This window comes from Aspergillus fumigatus, chromosome 2 (genome assembly GCF_000002655.1).
Source record: "Aspergillus fumigatus Af293 chromosome 2, whole genome shotgun sequence".
Classification (NCBI taxonomy): domain Eukaryota; kingdom Fungi; phylum Ascomycota; class Eurotiomycetes; order Eurotiales; family Aspergillaceae; genus Aspergillus; species Aspergillus fumigatus.
The window spans coordinates 4,365,690-4,388,988 of NC_007195.1; the positions used below are offsets into that span (position 1 = coordinate 4,365,690).

General features: G+C 44.1%; 5 protein-coding genes and 1 non-coding gene across 6 annotated transcripts; 2 read left to right on the forward strand and 4 right to left on the reverse strand.

The window, feature by feature from the left end:
* The first annotated feature begins 128 nt into the window (after positions 1–128).
* tL(CAG)1 lies at positions 129–239 on the forward strand. The gene is made up of 2 exons: positions 129–166; positions 196–239. It is a non-coding gene (tRNA).
* On the forward strand, positions 193–6,692 carry AFUA_2G16462 (uncharacterized protein; the record flags this gene model as incomplete). Its single annotated transcript, XM_077804236.1, has 4 exons — positions 193–646; positions 870–1,939; positions 1,997–2,441; positions 2,494–6,692. The coding sequence occupies exons 1-4, from the start codon at positions 580–582 to the stop codon at positions 6,690–6,692; spliced, it is 5,781 nt and encodes a 1,926-aa protein (XP_077660396.1). The 5' UTR covers positions 193–579.
* A 219-nt stretch (positions 6,693–6,911) lies between these two features.
* Positions 6,912–7,850, reverse strand: AFUA_2G16470 (ubiquitin-conjugating enzyme E2; the record flags this gene model as incomplete). Its single annotated transcript, XM_750891.1, has 1 exon — positions 6,912–7,850. The coding sequence occupies one exon, from the start codon at positions 7,848–7,850 to the stop codon at positions 6,912–6,914; it is 939 nt and encodes a 312-aa protein (XP_755984.1).
* Positions 7,851–8,425: 575 nt separating this feature from the next.
* On the reverse strand, positions 8,426–10,149 carry pfa3 (DHHC family palmitoyltransferase; the record flags this gene model as incomplete). Its single annotated transcript, XM_750892.1, has 2 exons — positions 8,426–9,870; positions 9,948–10,149. 2 exons carry the CDS (start codon positions 10,147–10,149, stop codon positions 8,426–8,428), a joined length of 1,647 nt encoding a protein of 548 aa, XP_755985.1.
* Positions 10,150–10,582: 433 nt separating this feature from the next.
* Positions 10,583–13,162, reverse strand: AFUA_2G16490 (rhomboid family membrane protein). Its single transcript, XM_750893.2, has 3 exons — positions 12,007–13,162; positions 10,926–11,944; positions 10,583–10,875 (listed from the first exon to the last, which is right to left on the reverse strand). The coding sequence occupies exons 1-3, from the start codon at positions 12,497–12,499 to the stop codon at positions 10,813–10,815; spliced, it is 1,575 nt and encodes a 524-aa protein (XP_755986.1). The 5' UTR covers positions 12,500–13,162; the 3' UTR covers positions 10,583–10,812.
* Positions 13,163–13,281: 119 nt separating this feature from the next.
* AFUA_2G16500 (serine palmitoyltransferase small subunit family protein) lies at positions 13,282–14,988 on the reverse strand. Its single transcript, XM_077804237.1, has 2 exons — positions 13,868–14,988; positions 13,282–13,804 (listed from the first exon to the last, which is right to left on the reverse strand). Exon 1 carries the CDS (start codon positions 14,426–14,428, stop codon positions 13,955–13,957), a length of 474 nt encoding a protein of 157 aa, XP_077660397.1. The 5' UTR covers positions 14,429–14,988; the 3' UTR covers positions 13,282–13,804; positions 13,868–13,954.
* Positions 14,989–23,299: the final 8,311 nt, after the last annotated feature.

Below are 23,299 nucleotides of genomic sequence, written 5' to 3' on the forward strand. Positions count from 1 at the left end.
GTTCCGGACCCACCCAGCTGATCATTGACGATCCCGGCATTGATTTATTCATGCAATGCGGAAATAAGCATAATTGGCGAATGGAGATTCTGACATATGGCACTTTCCACACGCTCTCTCACATCAAAGGCAAGGTGTCCGAGTGGTCTAAGGAGCACGGTTCAGGAACTGAACCTACAAACTGTTTCGTCAGTTTCCGTGTCTCGCAAGGGGCGTGGGTTCGAATCCCACCCTTGTCATTTCATGTTTCTTTTTGTTTGTTCATCATCGTTTGTCTGATCATCTCTTCGCTCTCAAATGACACTGTTATACACGAATAAAAGTCATGATAGTACGGAGTGCTGGCAGAGTTAGGTGTTTTTGGTGGTCTGCAATCTCGAGGCAAATCACGTGGCAATATCCGCCTCTCGTCCAGTTTCTCGTTTCTTCTACTCATGAATTTCTTTCTCCTACGGCGGCGGTTCGAATCTCGTCTCCTGCTTCAATTTCCCAGCAAACAGCAGATTTTTTCTCCCGTTGTATGCTATGATATCTTTGTTTGTCCAGCAACCCTACCGGCTGGTTTAGAACAATGGACAGATGGCTCCAAGCTTACAAGCCTTGATCGATCATCTTCTCGCGGAGATTGCGCTCTGTGGCGACCAAGGTGGGTTGTGGTTCTCACATCTCTGGTGTCTGTCGTATTTGTTATGTTTTTTACCCACTATTGCTGCACGTTGATGCATCCGCACCAACTAGTTCAAGCACACCCAACCTTAATGCCGTCTCTCTGCCACTCATCCAATGAGACTGCGCCGTCATGTAGTTATTCGCTAGTCGTCATCGCATCGCACCTCATTCACCACACTTACCCTAACTAATATGCATAGGCGCATCTCCTGCGGATATCTTGACTTTCATCGACACATTCTACTCCAGCGCAACCCTTGAGACATCTACACGGAGTCATACTGTCGATCGCCGATTCCAGGAAAAAGTCTGGTCTTGGTTGACAAGCCACCCAGAAGTTTCCGTCGGGAGAGACCGAGAGAGTAATCACCTGCACCTGAATGATGCTGAGCGACTCGCTCGTGAGGCGGACCCTGAACATGCGGTCCGGGTCTTCGTCTCTAGGGAAAGGAGATGGCTAGCTGTGGCTGGTCATGAGCCGGATGAGACCAAAGTGCTTCCCTTGGAATTCGCACTTCTCTCCATCATTGCGTCCCATAAATCCAATGGGATCTTCCAAACAGATCTAGTCAAACTCAGCGGCCAGGATAAGCGTTCTGTCCCCAAGCGAACCGACGTGCTACAAGAAAAGGGGTACATTGAGAAAAGGGCGATCCAGATCAAGTCGGTCCGAACCAGTCTCTGCGTGCTGCGAAGGTTCTCCAAGTCCGACCTCTCTGGTGCTGCCACAGCGGGCGGCCAGGAAGAGCGCCTTATTGACTTTAGGGACTTCAACGACAGGCTCTTTGCCATCCTCCGGGAGTACAAGATCATCGCCCGTACCGATCTTAAGAATGCTCTCGGGTTTGCCGATCCCTGGCGATGGAGAGTTCTGTCCCGAGCTTTGCGCAAATTCGAGCGCATCGGGGTGCTCAAGCGCGTTAGGGCGACGTCACAGTATGCGCATGATATGAAAAAGCTGCATCCCTGTGTGATGCTAGTTCGGGAGCCAACGGAGAGGGACTATGAGCTCTTCCATGAGTATAGTCAAAATATCTACACCGACCTCGAGCAGGAAGATGGGCTAGAGTTGGAAGACGGTGCGGGTCCAGCTGATGCCACTGAAGATTTCGCTCCTGCCGGGGCCGACAAAGCCGTTGGTATGGTCAAACAAGAAGGGGCCGTGGAGGAGGCTGGTCGAACGATTCCGGCCTGGTCTCCGGATCGTATTATACACAATCAGATATTTGACCTTGTCGACCAAGCCGGAACCTCTGGGATTACCAACCTTGTGAGTGTGCATATAAATTACTCAACGTGCAAAGGGGCTTCTGCTGACCTACTTTAGGATATCCTGCGAGCCGGTTTCGGGAGCTTTTTCCGGCGACCACTGGAAAACACATTGGCTCGGTTAGTGGAATGCTGGCAGTTGTCCCAGCCTCTGCACCTGCGCCACCTAGCCATTGTGCGGGACACGGCACTTGAGAAGACTATCACACATTATATCCATTACTCAACGGCCAACTTCCAAAAACTCGTCGATGCCGGAGAGGCATCGTGGGAAGCTGTCGAATTTGTCCCCAGGAACACTAAGACAGAGAAAATTTCCGTACCGCCCATCGATGCTGTTCCCGACCTGGACGAGAATGGATTACCCAAAGCTGTCCCTACGAAGGAACTTGTCAAGAATGGCAATGCATCGCTTTTGGCTGGCATCTTGACTGTCAATCCAGCAGATTACAATTGCACTGGAAATGATCCTATGCCGTTACGGCTGAAGGATAATAGCTATGGTAAGTTTAGCCCCTGGCAATAAGTGAACCGCTAGTGTTGACTCGTGAGCAGTCATACGTTTCGGCTTGCCAGGTATGAATCGAGTCGGACGTCCGAAGGGAACCCCCAACAAACCAAAGCTCAAGAAGGAACACCTGTCTGAATTGGATGGGGATGCCATTCTTGAACAAGACCACCTGGCTATCAAGCGGTTGAAGAAAGCTCAACGCGACGAAGAGAGATTCCGGGGGATGTCTGAAAAAGAGAAACTCGAGGCGCTGGGGCTGGATGAGACGTGGACTGAATACAGTGTCTTGCTCCTTGAGCGCACGGAACCTGGTGTGTACATCACGCCTCGCGGACGTCGCAGGCCAGCGGGGAAACGACAAGGTCGTCCGAGAATCTCGCGCCTTGCAGTTTTCAGGTCGCCAAAGTTGGCATCACTGCCTTGGTTTACTGTGAGCCCGGAAGGCGAATTAGAAGATGAAGCTGCTAGCGCTAGTCGACAAGTTTCTCGGGCTCAGAGTGTTGAAACACCTGCTGTTCCCTCGTTTACTGCGATCAACACCCCTGCGACGACTTCTGCAGCGCTAGACACTCCTTCGAGAGGCACAAAAAGAACGCTTCGGAGTCGGATTCCCCTTGACGCAGAAGCCGAGCCGGACCATCAAAGACCGTCCAAACTGCAGCGTCTTGAAGGCACCGAGGTTTGTCGACAAGTCGCTGAAGCGGAAACCTCAAGGTCTCAGGAACCATTGTCAGACGAACAGCAGACTGATGAGCCCTCTGTCGACACCGTCCCGAACGCAACTTCCCGGGCCAGCAAACGGAGAAGGGAACTGTCTCCAATCGCTCCTGAGGAAGATGTCGCAGTCCACAAGAGCTTGGAAGGACTAGTCTCGCAGAAGGCACAAGCCCCGTCACCAGTAGGAAAAAGGCAAGTCGGCCGGTCGCAGCCTCGTCAAAACTTAGAGACACCGCACAAAAAACGTCGATATGAACCTCAAGCTGAGCGAGGTGGAGAGACTGCCTCACTCCTTCCTCCGACAGCCACGATTAAAAACGTCGCTGAGCAGGCTGCTCCATCGGAGTCCCCCAAAGTTGGGGATGGTGAACACCGCCAGGTTGAAGCAGAAGCAATTGGCAGGCCATTGGAGGTCACAGGACACGTGAACGTAGTGGCGGATGAAGCCACCCCGGCTGCAACTGCCGAGTTAAGCGCCGCTATCCATAACATCCAAGAAGCCAACGATATCGACCTGAAACCCACTTACGGGACACCGGACGTCCAGCAGCGCGACGCATCGCAGACGCCAGAGGGGCATCGACCGCGCACAAAGAGGCAAGACAAGCTAGGCTCTGTTGCGGTCTTGCGGAGGAGCATTATCATGGATATTATTGAGAAAGCCGGAGGCGCATACTCCATGGGTACCGAAATATGGTACCCATTTGCAACTGCATGGAAGAGGACGAAGTACAAGGAAAAGCCAGACATGCGAACCGTCAAGACATCTATTAAACACCTGATTGATGCAGGCAAACTTCGGCAGTTCACATTCAGTGGGAGGGACAGCAAAGGGGTAATGGTGACAAAGAGCATTGTCGCCAAGCCTGAACTGCAGCCTGATCATCCAGTAATCAAAGACTTGCAGCACAAGATGCTCACCACGACCGCTCGATACTACTTCCCACCCGGTGTTGATGTAGATCCTGAACTGACCAAGTCAAGTGCGAAAAGTGCGAAGAGTATGCCGAGCGGCGAACCTAAGATGGCGAAACTCCCCATTGAGCGTGGGATTACCGTGCATTTACATCAAAAGCCAGCCTTTGTCCTGGCTCTGGAGAAGAGAAAGGGACAGAGCATTCAACGGCGGCTGCTGCAACGCCTCCAGTCTGACACGGAGATTCTACGTCCCTCTGGAGTCGTTCGACTCGCCAGACTTCAACGCGGGCCCGCACGGGACTCTCTGGAACGCGAACTGGGCCCCATCTCCAAGAAGCGAGGAAAAAGCCAGCAACAGAAACGCATCCTGAAGCATCACGCCCCAGCGGACGGCGCCGCTGAAGAAGAGGAAGCTGACAGAGCTCCCCGCAGGTTGAAACGCCTCTGGATGCCTATTTCACTCATGGCACCTTACGCTATGTTCATGAATCCAGTGCAGACGTTTCATTCCAGTACCGGCACCTTCTCGACAGAGGCTGGGCTTGTAGCGGTCCGAGCTGGGGCCCTTGCCCATGCAAGAGCCGCCTTCCGGTTTCCGAAGACTCTGGACGACATCTTGGACCAGATAAAGCGAACCCCCGTAATCTTCTCTGAGGCTGTGGATCCACGCACAAGCAAGTTCTTCTGTGAAGCCGGTGCGATTTTGAGGTGGGAGCTCCAGAACGAAGAATTTATATTTGAAAAACCTGCCGAAGGCCAGGAGTTTTCTTTTATCCATCAAACGCTTGATGATTTCCCAGAGGCAGTCCCGATAGAAGGGGATATTCAGTTTGAAATTGATCAGAGCGCCTATCCTAGGGTGCGGGTTCCGAGAGTCAGGAAGATTAGAGAAGCAGCTCGACGTTTGGAATTAGTTGAACCTGAGAAATTTCCACCAGAAGAGACAGAAGAGGCAGAGGAATCCGAAGAGCCTTCAGAATCGGAAGTTTCCTCTGACGCTGAAGATTCGGACGACTCACTGGATGCACTGGATCTGCTGTTTTCCGCTGACTCTCGTAGACGGCGCAGCGACTATGTCCCGCAAAACCGTCGGCTGGAGAAACTAGCCGCCGAAGGTCCTCGACATGTCGTCCTGCCCAAACCGTCAAATCGACCGGCTGCGCGTCGGAATCGAGCTCTTCAGCATCTGCCACGTCTGATAACAGAGAGGATTCTGACTGCGATTGTGGTCGTTAGGGCATTAGCGGGCGGCTATGAAGGCAGGATCGTTGACTGGCAGCTGGTTTGCCAGAGTTTTCCCAACCAGGATCCGAAAATGATCCAAGAGCGGGGGAAGAACATTCTCAGCAGAAACCGACTGCAGGTCGCGAAGATGCAGAGTGACTTCCAGGAGCGGTTTATTGTAGCATACGCGAACGGCCAGGTGCCGCCGATCAACTACGAAGACTTGGAAGGATACGATTGGGAGAGGGTCGTCGACTGGGCCCAGACAGAGCTGGACATTCCCAAGTCTGAGAAGCTGCCGGATCTCCCTGCCACCAAGGACCAGTTCGACAGCGTGTTTGAGCTGCGCGAGGAGGCGCCGGTCACGCTGGATGAACTGTATCAGAATACTCATGGGGTAACTGTGAACCGCAGACGTGCTCTCTACGCAGGCGTCCCCTTTGCCATCCCGGTGCCTGCGAAGCCGACCCAACCTACAGCGCGACAGGCCGAGCTTGCGCGGTTGGAAGTGGCCAAGACGTGGGTTCGAGCCAACATCATCGCACCGGAGGAGTCATACCGGCCCGCGGAGGCCCGGCAAGCCCTGACCAATTTCGGAGGCAGGCTGGTCGACGACGCGCTGCAGTCCCTTACGACGGAGCGAGTTGTATCGCAGGGCAACAGGGGGCGCATTACCCCGGGTCGCAACTACGACATCACCGAGTTCTTCCTGCACATGTTGGGCCGCAGACGGAATATTGAGGTCACGCAGCTCCGGCGAGCCGCGCGGTTCAAAACAAGGACCCTGGATCCGGCGCTGCAAAGCACGGGCTCGTTCGCCATCAACTACCACGCGGAAGACGGCGACATCCTCGCCCTGATCAACCTCGCTGCAGAGCGCCGAATCGTCTTGAAACCGAAGGATCCCCCACGGGATAAATTCGGGCTCACTGACGGCGGCTACCTGACCAGACAGATCGACAAGGATAAACTGCGCTTTGTGGTCCAGGTGCAGCCAGTCGAGGCGTCGTATATATACGGCAACCCGATTGGGGCGAAAGTCGCCAACACGCCGCCGCCGTGTCCGCCCCGCGCCGCCATCAGCGGAGGCGAATTCGTTCCTGAGAAGATCCCCCTGTGGTTTGATATCCATGGCAACTTTGTCAGGGTGCTCTGGGAGTTTGCCGTGGCAGCCGTGGTGGGGATCGTCGCTGTGCGTCCCGGGGTCAGTGCCAAGGGGGTCGCGAGCATGGTGCAACCGTCAATGGGAGCATGGGAGGTGCTCCTCTTGTTGAAATGGATGGCGGATGTAGGTGTCTTACGCAGGGAGACGGAGGATGGAGAACCTGTTGAGGAGACGACCGGATGGCAAGTTCAAGAATGGTGGTGGATGGTACTGGCATGATATTTTTGACTATCTGACTCATCCGATGTAATGATATCTAGTAAACAAGCTGTATAGTAGTACTGTCATGGAACGCCGACCCTCCAGCAGTGTTCAGGCTTCAATCAAAACCCTGGAATCAACATCACTCCATGCATGCACCAAACTCCAACCAAAGAAAACAAAGCGATATCCAAAACTCCCCGGACCAGCCCACCCATAGAAGAACAACGCTATTAGCTAAACCTCCTCCGACTTGGCAAGCCGCCGTACGATCATGAACGCCAACGCGACGAGAACGCCTAGGATAGCTCGATCCAGCCACGGTGCATCTGTTGTAGTGGGTTGAGAAGTAGTAGCAGTGGTAGTCGGGACTGGAGTCGTGTGTGTTGGCGCAGGTGTTGGCGCAGGTGCAGATGGCACAGAAGGCACCGGTACTTGCACCTGCTGCTGCGGCGTAGCATGCTTCGATGGTCGGGGTTCTGATTCCTTCTGAGAAGACTCTGTCCCCGTCTCCGTCTCCGCATTTGCATTTGCATTTGCGTCTGTAGTATCCTCCGGGTCTCGTTCTGGAGTTGGCTCAGCTTCCCCCGAAGGCGTCCTCTCCGCGGTACCACCAGCACCAGCACCAGCACCAGCACCCTGGACCTCATCCTCCTCAACCTCCACCCCCTTGGCACGACACACCTCCCGCCACGCCCTCAACACCTCCTCATTGCTCCTCCCTCCCTCACAAACCTCGCACACCCACCCCCGGCTCTCAACCGCATACCGCCGCCTCACAGCAACATCAACATCCAACCCTCCCACCTGCCCCTTCGCATCCGCATCCATGAAACTCCTCAGCGCTAGCAGCGCCGTCCGTATCCCCCACGCAGGCTGCCACGTCTCCTCGTGGTGGCCCGAGATACTGAGGCAGATTTCGCGGTTGACCTCGAAGCGGCCGGAGGGGGTGAGGAAGCGGAAGGAGGGTGGACGCAGTGGGTAGCTGGGTGGGAGCACGATGCGGCCGTGGTAAATGCCGCCGGCGTATGGGGAGGGAGGGGGCGGGCCGGCGAGGGTGAAGTGCCAGTCGTAGAGGTTGGAGTCGGAGACAGGGTGGGCGGTGAAGTGCGGGGAGGGGTGGGAGGCGAGTTCGGCAGCTTCTTTTAGGAGGCGTCGGTGGGAGGGGGATGTCATTCTGAGACTCTCCCTGACTTTGTCAGTAGATGTGATTATGTTGTCCGTGTTGATGGTGGTGGTGGTGTTTGATGGTTGAGGTCCGTTGATCTGATAGAGTTATCAGATCGGGGTGATCGCTGATGCTGATGACTGATAAGGTGGCAACTGGCGAGGATCAAATGTTATGTGGCATTGGAGTGTCCCAGCTTTCATGATTGATCAGGAGGTAGGACTGCTTGTATGTAGTGCAAAAAATGAGTGAATAAATAGAGCGGCACTCCGGCTGAGATAAATGCCAGCTTGTCCTGTTCGAATGACGTTAGAGCTTCCACGCGGCCTCGGAGTAAAGATACATTGTACTGGAGACCTCAGGCACCAATCACTTCTAGCAGCTCGCTGGCACGATTCCAAAGCCGTTTAATCTAGTGCTTTTGGGCAAGTCCATCAAATTTGGAATATTAAACATCGTACAACATACGCCACATGGGCTCCATCTCCTCATGTCGGAAGCACTCCGTGTATACGAACTATTCATGTATGCATGTCCGCTTATGTCCAATATCTGACAGGTACGAGAGACCTAGACCAAGGTATCAATCCCAGTCCCTCCACTCGCTCGAATCCTCTCGTCGGTTAGTAGTCGCGCTGCTTGCCTCGTTCGCTTTTTGCAGTTGGTTTACAGCCCCGTTTGCAGGGACAGATTGCTGGTTCAAAGGGTCAGTCTCGCTGATATCATCTTCAAAATCACTATCACCCGGGCGTGGTCGCGGGGACATGGGCGCCAAAGTTCGCATTGACACCCCCGTGGCGGGCCGCTCCGGGTCTCTGAAGCTATCTAATGGCTGATGCGGGTTCCAAGTTGGGGCTGCAGCGTTCGGCCCTAGCCAGGCTCGGCCGTTGTTCATGTTGCGCGAGTATAGATCACGGTAGTAATGCTGCTGGTTGGCCATGTCCTGTTCTCGTTTTAGGCGTAGTCCTTCTTGTGCTTCAAGGAATTTCCGGCTCGGTTCCCAGCGCCAACCGTCGCCGGTGGTCGTGCAAACAGGGATGAGCCAGAGTAGGGGCCGGTTGCCGAACAAATGCAGGAGATTCCTGCGCCACCCAAGGTCAAATGCGTGCGGTAACTTTCCGTTATCCTCCTCATTCAGATAATCCTGGTACCTGTCGTGCTCCCGCTGTCTTTCGAGTTCCGCATACGATCGTGTCAGCGCCTGTTGCGCGGGCGTGAGTTGATCATCAGACACCCCATGGCTAGCGGGTTGCTCTGGGGCCGGAGAGAGCCGTTCCTCCCCTTCCTCGGCCCGAGTAACTCCGGGAATCGCATTTGCATGCGCGTCGAGAATCTGCTGCCCGTAGTCCTGCAGCCGATGGCCAAAGCTGTCCGCAACCGGACTGGCCCTGTTTCCATCCCGGTGGTTCCCCAGTATGTGCTCATAGCGGTGGCGATCCAGCGCTTTCCGCAATGGCGACACATACCTCGTCTTCTCCAAACACTCAATCGTGGTCATGCCTCGGACCGCGAGACTGATATGCCAAGCCGTGAACCCCGTCAGCACCAGTCCAATAATCCCACCCAAGATAGCCAACAACACCACATTCACCGGCAGCATCGTCTCTAGATACGGAGCATCGTTGAAGACCTCCGTCCAGATCCACGTCGCCGACACCGCAAAATCCACCCAGCAGAATAGCGACGTATAGATCAAAAACAGCAGAAACGCCTTGTAGTTGTACAACCCGACACAAGTCGCAAGCCACGGACAGTGATGGTCCATCTTCAGCACGCACCGCTTACACGTCGAGCAGTGATGTGCCCGGTCCGGCTTCGGACACTGACATTTTTTGCAATACCGCGATCCCCCAGTCGAGCTCACCGTGTACGCCGTATACTCAGGCAACTCAGAGACCGGCAGAGCACTGTATTGATGCCGACCGGCCCCAGTCGTCAGCGGCGACCCGGGATCCGTAAAAACCGCCACCGTGTACGAGGCATTAAGGCATATGTAGAGAAGAACTCCCAGTATCGAGGTTGGAAGCCCTACGGGAATCAAAATCAGTTCCGATCCGCGCATTATTCGATACCAGATTCACGGTTATCGGGATTCGCAAACATACCGATCCACGGGCTCCGCGACGGCTTCAACCCAATACTCGCTTCGACGTAGACCGCCCACGTCGTCAAACTGTACACAAATGCCAGAGGGAAATAGGTTGCTGCGGCGCAGCAGTATCGTTCACACCGGAGGGCCCATGCCCGCGGGCGACGTTTGGGCCAGGTTGGAGATGTTGGTGGCGATGTCGCCAGGGTTGCCATCATGAAAGCCGGTGTATATCACCGTTGGGAGACTTCGCAACTAGAACGAGAGCATCGAGACGATCTATGAGCAGGCAGTCATTGCGGATTAGATACTCAAGAGGGATAGTTGTGTTGGCTAGGAGCAGAATGGATAGTAGAAAGACTTGATATTCAAGGAGTAAGGAAAAAGCGAGAATGAAAACAAGAGCAAGATGAAGAAAATCAATCGACGCTGGCACGAAGGAGAGCACTGAGAACAAGGCGACGATGCTGAGCTGGAGCCTGGTGGATGATTGCGGAAGATCGCCGTCTTGATGGAGAACGTGATGACGGGAACGATAGCGGTATCGTACGGTAATTCCAGTTGCACAGCCATCGATGCGTACGTAATTATACACGTGGTTACCACCAGCACCAGCCACCTTCTGTTGACTCTGGAAGAGAAGGAAATTTTAAGATCAGACCAGCTGAATTGTCACATTGTCGCTGTGATAGAGAGCCTAGTCCATAGACATATTCTCTTCCTGGGTATAGTAACATCAAAATCATCCCAAATAAGTACCAAAAGACCGCCCGCTTGCGGATATGAAGAGTATCAAAGCGCGGCCTGCTTGAACCACTATATACAGTATGTCTTTGATTTGAGAAAACTGATCTAAATTTCTCTATGGCTTCAAAATGAACCTAGTTTGTTGTGGTTGTGTTGACAACTGTGATCTGACCCTGCTCACACCAATCATTGACCGGCTATAAAGTGTCAGTATGTCACGGATGCCATTCGATTGAGGCGGACTCACCAAGCAGCTCAGTCTGTAGCACCATGAGCAATTCGACGTGTGATACTTGTAAAAATCCACAATAAGCAAGATGAAGCCGATGAGGACTGCGACCAATGCCCCGAGTCGCACCAACCACCAGGCCCACCATAGTGGTTTACGACCCTTGAAGAAACCCAAAGCACTAGAGTCTTTCGAGCTCTTAGAGCCCTTGTGAGCCTTGAAAAATTCAGCAATGGTCGAGCCAGGGTTGGTGACCTTGTTTCCTGGGTCAGCAGTGGCACCCGCGGCACCAGTCATGGCCACGTATGGGTTACGGGCAAGACCAATGCGTTCGCGAAGGGCATTAGGAGATCTCATAATGCAGAGACCAGATGCCAGACCCATGATGAAGCCTCCAATGTGTGAAAAATTGTCTAACCCCGGAAGCAACCCGAGCACGAAAGAAATGGCGATGCCAAGTACCATGATCACAAGCTCAGCCCATGGACTCGACCGTTCACCCCAAGTATAGAGAAGGTCCAATATATAGAGAGCCAGGATGCCAAATAGACTGCCCGAGCAACCACAAGAACTCTCGCCCTGAGCAGCGTAGTTTCCGCCGAGCACGAAACCCCAGATACCGCTGGCCAAGTAGACAAAGGCGAACCGCCACCATCCCACCGTTCTCTCCATATCAGCAGCCATTGTCATTTGAACCAACAAGTTGAAGCCGATGTGAATGATCCCCGTGTGAAGGAACATGGGAATGATGAAGCGGAACCATTGATTTGGCTCAGGGCGATCGTCCAGGGTGCCGCCGGGAACCGGGTTGGGAACTCCATCGAAACCGCACAGCTCGGAGAGGGTGCATACAAAATCAGCAGTTGATGTTGCGTTGGGACACGGGAACAGGAACTCCACCTGCGAATTCTGGATCTTGTCCACGTTCTTCATACATGGCGTGTACCGCGCTCCCATATTGATCTGAACGTACGGCGAAGGGCCGATCATCGGGTTGAACTGGGGGTGGAGTTCAATCGGGCTTCCGGTAAGTTGAGCTGCAAAAAATTCAGTACGATGGAACCTCGAGCGGGAAAGACGGATCGCTGAAACCACATACCATTCTTTACCAGCTCAACGATGAAAACGATGACCTGGGCTAAGGTCAACGTATATGTCACCCAAGCAATCTTCTTCTTGAATATCCCTTTCTTCTGTCTCCTCGTCACGGCAACCGGGGGCCCTGCGGGCTCCATTGCCGAGGGGTCTGGCGCATATTGAGTGGGGTGCTGCATCCAGTTTGGCGGTGGAGATCCATTTGGATCTTGACTGTGTGCTTTCAACGGTATATTGTCCGAGTAGTAATCGGCCTCGCTGAACCTCCCGCCCGCTACATATGGGCCCCCTTGGTCTGACGCGATCGAGTGCTGGCTGTGCCGATTTTCAGGTGAGCTATAGTCGGCAGTTGCATAAGGATGTCCGCTGTGGCTTGTGTAACCATGCCCCTGTGATACCGGAGAGACGCGATCGACGGGTTCGGTGTGAGGAAGGGTTTGCTCGTAGGTTGGGGGATTGGTGCTGTAGCCGCCGTTGTAATAGCTGTGGGCTGCCATAATGGATGGGCAGCCGCGGCAGGGAGATTTTGGCGCTAGACGGAGGTTGCTGCAACCCTTGGTAAATGGTGATGGACTGTAGAACAAGATAGATGGCAGTGTTAAATTCAGAGATTGGCGGTAACGAATTCAGCTAAATGAATCTGGAATTAGATATTCTCGATATTCAGTTGACGAAGTCGATGAACAAAGTCGCAGCCACGAGCTGAAACGTAATAAATCCCCTTAGTTTGATGGATCCCGGCTGGGCAGAAGGAGCCGTATGCGAGCACGAGACGGCAATGGCAAAAACGTCTATCAAAGGACTTTAACTCAAAACTAGACTCGCTTAGCAATCCAAAGAAAGATTGGTAACGACTGAATCCGAATCAACAATGATGATGCAGAAGCAGAGTTCGTGGTCAGAGGGATATCGAGGTGTTTTCTAGGCAGTCACTTTTGGCTCCAACGCACTATTTTTGGCGCCGATCATCTGGTGAATTCGTAAGATACATCATCACTGGGACAGTCCAACTGTCCAGCCACTGCCACGCAGCAGTGTTCGGATGCAGCAAATCAAATGATCCTACCGAGGAACTCACAGACTCAGATTACGACGCTGATTATTTATCTTCTGAGGCTGGGGCTGGTCTAGTGGATAGTTTTTCTTTGTTCCCGTTGGAGTGTTTACCCTGCAACCCTACCCATCTCCCACTTGGATCAGGTACCCAGGTACTGTACAGGGTGAGTACTGTGCTTCGACGGGATTGGTCCACCAGACATTACAGGATGAGCACAGCCACCTCATGTTTGACATGTTTGATGTTTTACATAACTAATTCTCATTACGAGTTTCTTGTAGCTGATCAAGCTGTGGTGCAGACAGTGTATCTTCGTGTGCGGGTTCATATAATCTCTCACATTTGACATTAAGCATTATCCAACGCTTGCGGTCACACAAGCGAATCAGCTTCTGTTCCCACCAGGTAGTGTTAGTCTTGTACATCAACGAGAGACACATTAGTGAATGCAAAAGGGTTGAGTATGGTTGACAGAACTCAATCCCGTCTGATCCAAAGGCACTTCTGGTGCAGAAGCAAAAGATGAACGGCAACCAGACGTGCCACCAACTGTCGACCCTCCAAGGTTCGAGTTCGCATTATTATAACCTTCGTTGAATCCCTCCAGTACTCGTGCTCACATTAATAATCCGGTTCCCTTCACTTCATTAATTCGATTTGGCGAGATCGTGTCGGCCATAGGATGAGAATGATAGCCTAAAGAACGCCCCGTTTTGAACGCCTGAAAAGCAGTAGAATGAAAGATCTTTTTGAGTCGAAAATAGTTAGTTTGCTGGCGAGAACGAAACTTAATCGGAAGACATCTTACCGTAAATACTGACTTCCAGATCCAAGCGGATGGAATATCAGAGAAAAAAGTACAAAGTCGTTTATGTCTATACACCTTCCATTCCTCTCATAAGGACGGACTCGCCGCAGCGGAGAATGCCGAAGACGCAGGGCTGACATGCGAATCAAGAATGCCGAAGGCAGCGCCCATCTCTTCACCGCTATGGCCGGTGAGCAGCCACACCAGGCGGCTCAGCTTCTGGTACAGCAAAGACGGGAAGTAGAGCACCAACGCCCAGAAGAGAAGAGAGAGCACCACAATGACGAAAGTATTGGCGACGAGCTTTTCGCCTGGTGTCATCACATACAGTCCGAAAGTAACCTCATAGCGGTAGTATCCCAGTTGAATATGATCAACAACACGTTGCAGGATGTTGCGACGCGGATTCTTCAGCGTCAGATGGCTTGCCGAGTGTATGCTCGAAGCTGTCACCATTGTGGATGAATACTTGCTAATGAGCTCGTCGACAGCGGCCGGAGCATGGGAGGAGATGTGCGTCGTGGCGGAAGGGGTGTAGAAGGTCCGGACTTCGGTTGCCATGGGTGCGTGGGTCGGACTTTTGCTTCGGAGCTCAGCTCTCTCGTATCCTTGTTTCGGAGGAAAGCGGTCTCGTCACGTCCTTTTAAAGCTATTGAAGAAGTCACGTCACAGGTGCACTCTGTTTGGTTCTTTCCCAGTAGAATGGCGAGGGCTGGAGAAAGTCTCTAACAGATACAATAATATAGGTACGTCCTTTTTTATTTGGCCGACTTCTCAAGAGCGTTGAGCCCCGTTTCACCGTTTGATCCCTAAGTGATGGGCTGGCAAAACGGGTGCCGGGATAACCGGAAGAGGCTGAAAGCTAACACACTAGAATCCAATCGCTTGAATAGAACGACGCTGAAGGAGCGCGAATGCTTTTTTATGTAACAGGCAAAGAACAAGGAGAGCGTAGCGTTTCGATACAGGAGAGGGGAGTAAAGGAAGGAAGAAAAACCCGACAAGGAGAGGAAAGGAAGGGGTGTGATTTAGCAGCAGCCCTTAAAATTATTATACCCATAGGAGGAGGAAGAACGGGGATTGGCGAATCCGGTACGGCGCGGATAAGACCAGCCGCAGGATCATCCACTTTTTCACTAGCTTGCTACCCTATGGGCAGGTAGGTGCCCTCAGCCCTGCTCGGGTATCTCAAGTTGCAACAACTATGAATGATTAGATCGGTGATGATGATTAAAGAATTAGCTTAGCCATGGAAATCTATAATTCTTCTATGTTAATAAATGAAACTGAAAGCTTGTAGCGACATCATTATTGCCGTGTCTTGTCTGAACATTACTCAGCAAGGTGGAACTCATGAGCATGAACCATCATTCTTCTTCTTCTTTTTTTTTTTTTCTCTTTTCATTTATCCATCTCTTTGATTTCCTAATTCTTTTGTCTCCCGAGGGGAAATCGTGATTGCTCCGTAGATCCGGATAAAATCGTTAGATAAATATCAGACAGGGTCATGGTGGCATGACACGGACAAAGATACAACGGCTGATGGTTCTAGTCATTTCAGGAGATGATCTCATCAGTCCTGGACTCCTCATAACATACTCTGTACCTCTTTAGATACTTCATCCTAATACAGTGCATGCCTCAAAGATCGTTATCTATTTCCTTGGTGGCTTCCAAACCCAGGCTAAGCACGTCTCTAGTCTGCCAAGTATCTACATACTCCATAATTCCACCTACAATCTCTCAGCCAAACTGCGTCAGCCATGGCTTTCAGGTTGCAATACTTTCCTTCAGAACCACGTGATTACGGGGATCATTCGGAATCTACTCCGTACTTATACTGCTTACTAAGGTAGGCATTTGTTAACGTATTCGGTAAGCGATTGCCGCACGCAAGCGAGCGCCGCACCTCCACCCGATTCCCACCTCCAGGTAAGATTCAAGCACCTTTATCAACAAAACAATTGCATTTCTATAGAAAAACTAATTAGGAATATGATTAGGACATTGCAACTGTCTATGCCCTAGATTATGACATTCACTACAGCATAGTAGTGCTTGTATATATAATTTAACTGTAGGAAGCCCTGGATCCCTAGACATAGTATCTTGAGCTTTAAAGACCTAATTCTCTTACTGGAATCACTCCTGGCCTTCCTAGATAGAAAGACCCTCTACAGCATTAAGCTGCCTAGTAGATCTCTTATATTTTTTAAGCTATTTCTTATACATAGCTTATAAATCACAAATTTCTTAACACGCAAGAGCTACCTTATTTAAGGCTAATTTACTGCATTTAATAATCTTATCTAATTATACCTCTAAGGAAGAGGTAGGACTCTGTAAGTATAAGCCTTACTATAAATACTTCTAGAGCTTCCTTTTTACTATAGATGCCTGCTTCTCAAGCTGCCTGGTAGTATAGGGTGTTTTAGTGTTACAACACCAGCACAGCCGTGCTAGCACAAGGCGGATGTGACAGGCAGAAACCTGAAGATTAATGATCACTAGTCAATCCTGGAGTGATTAGGGCATGATCTGGAGAAATGCTTAATCTAGATAGTTTCCTATAGAAATATAGTTCAGTAGTTGCTTACTGAATGTGTTTCCCTATAAACTATTATTATATAATGTAGTAGATGGGTATATAAGATTAATAATAAGAGGGTATTATAATCATCTACTATCCTACTAATATACCATCTATCATTACTACTACCTAGAGGAACTATAAGATATAAGGATACTCATTCACACTGTATTTAGAACTCTTAGTTTAGTTCCTTATATTTAATATTAATTATTTACTTAAGTATAAGATCACTAGTCTGATTTGTTAGCTACTCTATACTATTAAGTATATATACTTAATAGGCCTTGCTTCTATCTCTACTATTATTATTCTTATATTACCTTTAGTTATCTTTAACCTTTAGTCAGGTTATTATATCACTGTGTTATTAGGCTATCTAGTTAATAGGCCTTAGATAAGTATTAGATATAGTCTAGGGACTATATCACCCTATTCCTAAAGTAGTAGACTAGTAGAGAATAGCAGAGATAGATCCTAGGGTGTAATAAATTAAACACTATATAGTATAAATTGCTTTAGGAAGTTTAATTAACTCTTAATATTAAATATTATAGTAGGAAATGCGCTATAGATCCCTACTAGCTCTAGTATTAGTTAGGCACCTACTATGCAGCAATAATAGCCATAGCCTTTAATAGAAGAGCTAAGAGGCATGGTTAAGTAACTTTAGGAATATATCTAATAACTAGAAGGTTGACTTGCAGCTAAGTCTATTAAAGTTAGACTACCTAAACTATTTAATAGAAATAGGTCTAAGTTATAAGTGTTTCTCATATAATTAGATATGTATATCTATATAAATAGGGAAAAACTTATTACTAAGGTAGAAAGGGTCTTGCTTGCAGTAACCTATCTAACTAGACTAGTATTTAATTAGTTTAAACCCTTTATCAGGGACTATTAAGAGCATGAAGAGGATAACTAAGCTAATAAAACTAATGAAATATTCACTAGCTATAATACTTTTAAGAAATAATTAGAAAGCACTTTCAGTGATATTAATAAAGAAAGAAATACTAAGTAATAACTATAGTAACTTAAGCAAATAGGATCTATAGGGGAATATATATTAAAATTCTAATAGATTATATCCTATCTAAATTAGGACAAGGTCATAAACATTACAAGATTTAAGGAAGGTTTAAAGCTGGAGATCTAGGAGAAGTTAATCTAGATAAAATAACTAAATAAACTTAGTAAGATAATTAAATAAGTAGTTAAGATTAATAATAAGTTATAAGACTTCTATATATAAAGATGTGAATGAAGTAGCTAGAATAACTTTAGTAATTAATAAACTATAAACTATTAAGTAAATAATAGGAGACCTACTTAACTATAGAACTAAGGATACTTAGATCCTTACAGGCTATAACTAATAGAGTTAGATATAATATATATAGCACTTTCTAATAAAGAAAGAGAATAGTAATATAAAGAGAAACTATATTTCTAGTACAGGAAGCTAGGATATATATCTAAGGACTACAAGAAAAACCTAGGGAAGGGTAAGTAGTAAGAGAAGAAATAGATATAAGCTATGAAGGAGCTTAGTGCTATGATTAGAAGAAATAGATATAATACTACTAGTACTATTAAGATAAAGAAAAGTAATAAATGACTCAGAAAGTTGTATAAGGAATATATAAACTTAAGTAATAAGGAAATTAAAATAGAATTTAAGAAAGAAGACTTCACTGACTATAAAAGCATAAAGGATAATTAGTCTACTAAAGACTTAAATATCCTTATAGCTACTAATTAGAAGTTACCTAATAGTAATGTAGATAGTCTTATTAATTAGGAGAATATTATACCTAGAGGGCTTATTCACTAATAGATAACATTAACCTATGAGATATGTTAGGTTATTAGTCCTAACTTAGAAAATACCAACTATAATAAGCTAGCTTAAGAGGATTTTCCTATAATAGATTAGACTACTATTAACTAATCTATTAATCTACTTAATAAAGAGTATAGAACTTAGTAGGTAGGCCTTAATCCTAGCAAGGAGCAGCCCTATAAGATTCCTAAGATATCTAGAAATAAATCCCTATAAGATAATAATGAAGTGGACTAATATACTGTATGGCTATAATAGCTAGATAGAAAATAGTTAGTAGAACTAGAAGTACACTAACTAAATAAGTAAACCCTTGAGAAGATTAAATAAGGGGTAAAAGGATACATATATTAGAACTTAGAATATTAGACCTAAGTTAAATCTTAGGAATAGTATATAATACACTACTAAAAGTATATAGTGTATTACTAACACTGCAGGTAGTAGAATAAAGAGTATTACTATAAACTTAAGAGGGTATTAGAAAAAAGACTACTAGGACTATTTCATAGGAAATATAATTATAACTAGTATCTATGTAAACACTTCTAAAGATATCTGTAATATAAATAAGTACTATAGATTATTTATTATAGTAATAATTATAGCATCTACTATAATAATAAATATATAGTAAAATTTTAGCTAGAGGTACTAGTAATTATAAAGGAGAATAATATTTATCTATGCTAGAAGCTTGAATGCTTTTGCAGAGGATATAGGTAATATTTAGAATATAATATAATATATTAGACAGCATGCTTTAAAGACTAATACATAGTACATTACTAAGGTAAATTAGTTAGAGAATATTTCCCTATGCTATTACTAATAACTAGGGCACTAAAATAAGAAATAGAGTACCTCACAGTAATAGTGCAGCATGGAAAGTACTTAAAGATAGTTATAAATATTCTTAATTAATTAGCTAAAGTAATAATTAACTTAGAAGTAATAGGCAACTTTATAAACCCAGCCTTTATAAGGAAGCTAGGGATTCTAGAAAAAATAAAGATAGTGCCTGAACTAATCACAGATCTAAATAGAGAAAATTTAGGAACTCTCTTAATTATAACTGAATTAGGACTAGTCCTAATAGTTATATTAGGATATATTAAATATCTAAACTTTAATATTATGCCAATAGGATGGTATGATATGATGTTAGGGATTCTATAGCTCAGGAATTATAACCTAGTGATTAACTGGAATATAAATTAAATCTAGTTTAACTATAAATACCTATAATAGGACTAGGTTTAAGAGGAAACCAGGGCCTTATAGCATGTATAATTAAAAGATAGTAATAATAACGCTAAGTAGTTAAAGGGTGGACTGAAGAAAGAAGTAATAACTAGCTAGAGAATAATAATAGTATTAGTAGCAACTAAACCATTGCAAAGAATTGCAATGATAGAACTACTAAGATAGGTACTAGAATAAGATAGTAATTATATTAATATTATAATGCCAGAAAGTAATAATAAAGGTATCTAGGAAATAAAATACAGAGAAATAATTAATCCTAGGATAGGCAGTCCTAGGAATATCCTTAACCTAGAACCCTACTTATTCTTAGTAATAATAAATCAGGACTAGGATAATCCTAGAGTAATTAGTCCTAGGAATACTAAATCTAGGAATAAATTAGGGTTAGAACTAATTCTTCCTTAGGAATACAGTGATTTCAAGAAATTATTTAAATAACCTAAATAATATATTCTACCAGAATACAGTAAATATAACTACTGGATTCCTTTATAGGAAGGAAAGTCACTAGTATATAAGAAAATATATTAAATATCAGAAAAAGAGTTATAAACACTTAAGGAGTATATTAATAAGTAACTATAACTTAGGAAGATATAACTATTAAACTTACTAGTAGGATATAGTGTACTATTTATACTAAAAAAAAATAGAAGTCTATAACTCTGTGTAGACTACAGGCTATTAAATATAATTATAATTAAGGATTATTATCTACTTTTGTTAATCTATGATATCTAAGATTAAATTTAAGGAGCAAAATGGTTTATAAAGTTAGATATTATAGATATATATAATCATATTTAAATTATAAAAGGCAAAGAATAGAAGACAGCTTTTAGAATAAAGTTTGGATATTTTAAATACCTAGTTATACTATTTAGATTAACTAACACACCAGTATTATTTAAAAGGTTTATTAAAAAAGGACTACATAAGGTTCTGTACTGCTTTATAGTAGTCTACTTAGATAATATCTTAATCTTTTTAAAAAATAAAAACAAATATATAGAATATATTAAGGAGGTTTTATAAGAGCTTTAGGAAGTAAGCATTAGACTAAAACTTAAGAAGTATAAATTCCATGTCTAAGAGACTGAGTTCTTAGGATACTAGATATCTACTAAAGGTATCTATATAGACCAAAACAAAGTTATAACTATAAGGGAATAGCCTTAACTAAGAAACATTAAGGAAGTCTAGTAATTTATTAGGCTTGTGAATTATTATTAATAATTTATTAAAGGATACATAAAAATTATAATACCACTTTTTAAACTACTTAAGAAAGGGAAAGAGTTTGAGTGGACTAAAGAATGTGAGATAGTATTTACTAGAATTAAAGAGAAGGTTATAACTATACTAGTCTTAGTGCAATATAACCTGGATAAGGAAATAACTATTAAGACTAATATATCTAACTATGTGATTAGAATAAGAATAATATAACTAAGATCTGATGGAAGACTATGACTAGTTATATTTTATTTAAGAAAGCTAATTTAAGCAGAACTTAACTATAATATCTATAATAAAGAACTACTAGCTATAGTAGTAGTATTTAAAGTCTAGAGAGTCTACTTAGAAGGAGCATAGTAAACAGTTATTATAAAAATAGATTATAAGAACCTTATATTCTTTATAACTATGAAAGAACTAATAAGGAGATAAGCTAGATAGGCTAAGACACTCTTATAGTATAACTTTAAGATTATTTATTATAAAGGAATAGAAAATAGGTAAGCTAATATATTTAGTTAATAACTAGATTACAAGCTTTAAGGAAAAATAATTAAACTAGCTATATTAAAATAACAGGAGGATAGGTCACTGATATATAATTACTAGATTCTTATAGCTATAATTAAGTTATAGGAGGACCCACTTATCTAAAGGATTATTAAAGTAACTAAAAAGGATAAAATTATTTAAAAAATACTTAAAAACTTAGCAGATAATAAACACCTCACTATAGATAATAAAGGGATAATATATTTCTAAGGACTTATCTATATACCTAAGTATATAAGAACTGAGATTATCACAAAGTACTATAATAACCTAATGCATAGATATATAGGAACTAAAAAAACAGCCAAAGCTATCTTAAGAAATTATTATTTCCTAAATATAAGAAGGAAAGTATAAGGATATATTTACCAGTGTGAAACTTATATTAGGGATAAACCTACTAGGTATTAACCTTATAGTAAAATATAATTACTAGAAGCACTGAAATAACTATAGGAATAGATTACTATTAACTTTATTAGACTACTACTAGAGTTAAAAAGGTATAATTACCTAATAACAGTCACTAATAGACTCATAAAATTCATCTATTTAATTCTAATAATGATAAAGATAATGGTATTATAACTTGCAAGCCTACTCATGGGGTATGTAATTATAAATCATAGAATGCTGTAATATATTATAATGGATAGAGATAAGTTATTTATATTAAAGTTTTGGTAATTATTAATAGATTTAATAGGAATTAAGCAAAGACTTATAACTATATATTATCTGTAAGCTAATAGACAAACTAAATAAATAAATTAAATAATTAAATAATATTTATAACACTATGTGAATTACTAGTAAGATAATTAGGTAGTTTACTTACTAATGGTATAATTCGTGTATAATAATACTATTTATTCAACTATAGGGGAAATACCTTTCTTTGCTAATTATAGATATAACTCTATATTAATCAGAGAACTATAAAACAAAGTACCTATAGTAGAAGAAGCCATAGAAATAGTGGATACTATTAACTATTTAAGGACTTAACTTTTAAGGGACATTAAATTTATAAACCTTTGTATAGTAATTTACTATAATTAGAAGTATAGGAGTACTCTAGACTTAAAAAAGAAGAAGAAAGTTTACCTACTCTATAGAAATATTAAAATAAAAAGACTAAGTTAGAAACTAGGCTATCAGAAAATTAGACTATTTATTATTATAGAAAAATTAGGACTAGTTAACTATAAACTATAACTACTAAAAAGCATATTAAAAATTCACCTAGTATTTTATATCTTATTACTAGAACTAGTACTAGAAAATATAAAGATTACTAAAAATATGGAAATTAAGGATAACATAGAATAGGAATATAAAGTTAAATAAATTCTAGACTATAAGTGAGTTAGTAGAAAATTATACTACCTTATAAAATAGAAAGGTTACAATACCTTAGAAAATATATGGGAGCTTATTAAGAATCTAATAGGCTGCCACTAACTTATTTAATAGTACTATTTAAAGAGAAATTAAAGTTCTTCTAGAAGGAGGGGGGCATCTAATTAATCTCTGCTATTATCTAATTAAAATTAGAATTATTAGAAATCACAGCTAACTGTTAGGCCTTAGTAGTAGGATTAGACTAATTAGATAACTTCTTCTTATTTAAGATCTATAATAACTCAGCATCATATTCTGATATTTTAAAACTATACTCTTTAAGGAATTTCTGTTATTTATAAAGATGGGAATATCAGGCTAGTGACTTGGCAACTTTCTGTTATTTTTCTATTAACTCTTTCTAAATCTTCTCTAAGTGCTCTTGCAGCTGTCGAAGTTCAAGATATAAGAGTTCTAATTTATTATTAGTTATAAAAAGTTTAGAAGTAATTTTCTTTTTAGCCCTTTTAAGTAAATCCTACTTTTTTTTAGTATAGAAATCCTTTTTATATAAATGACCCTGACAGGT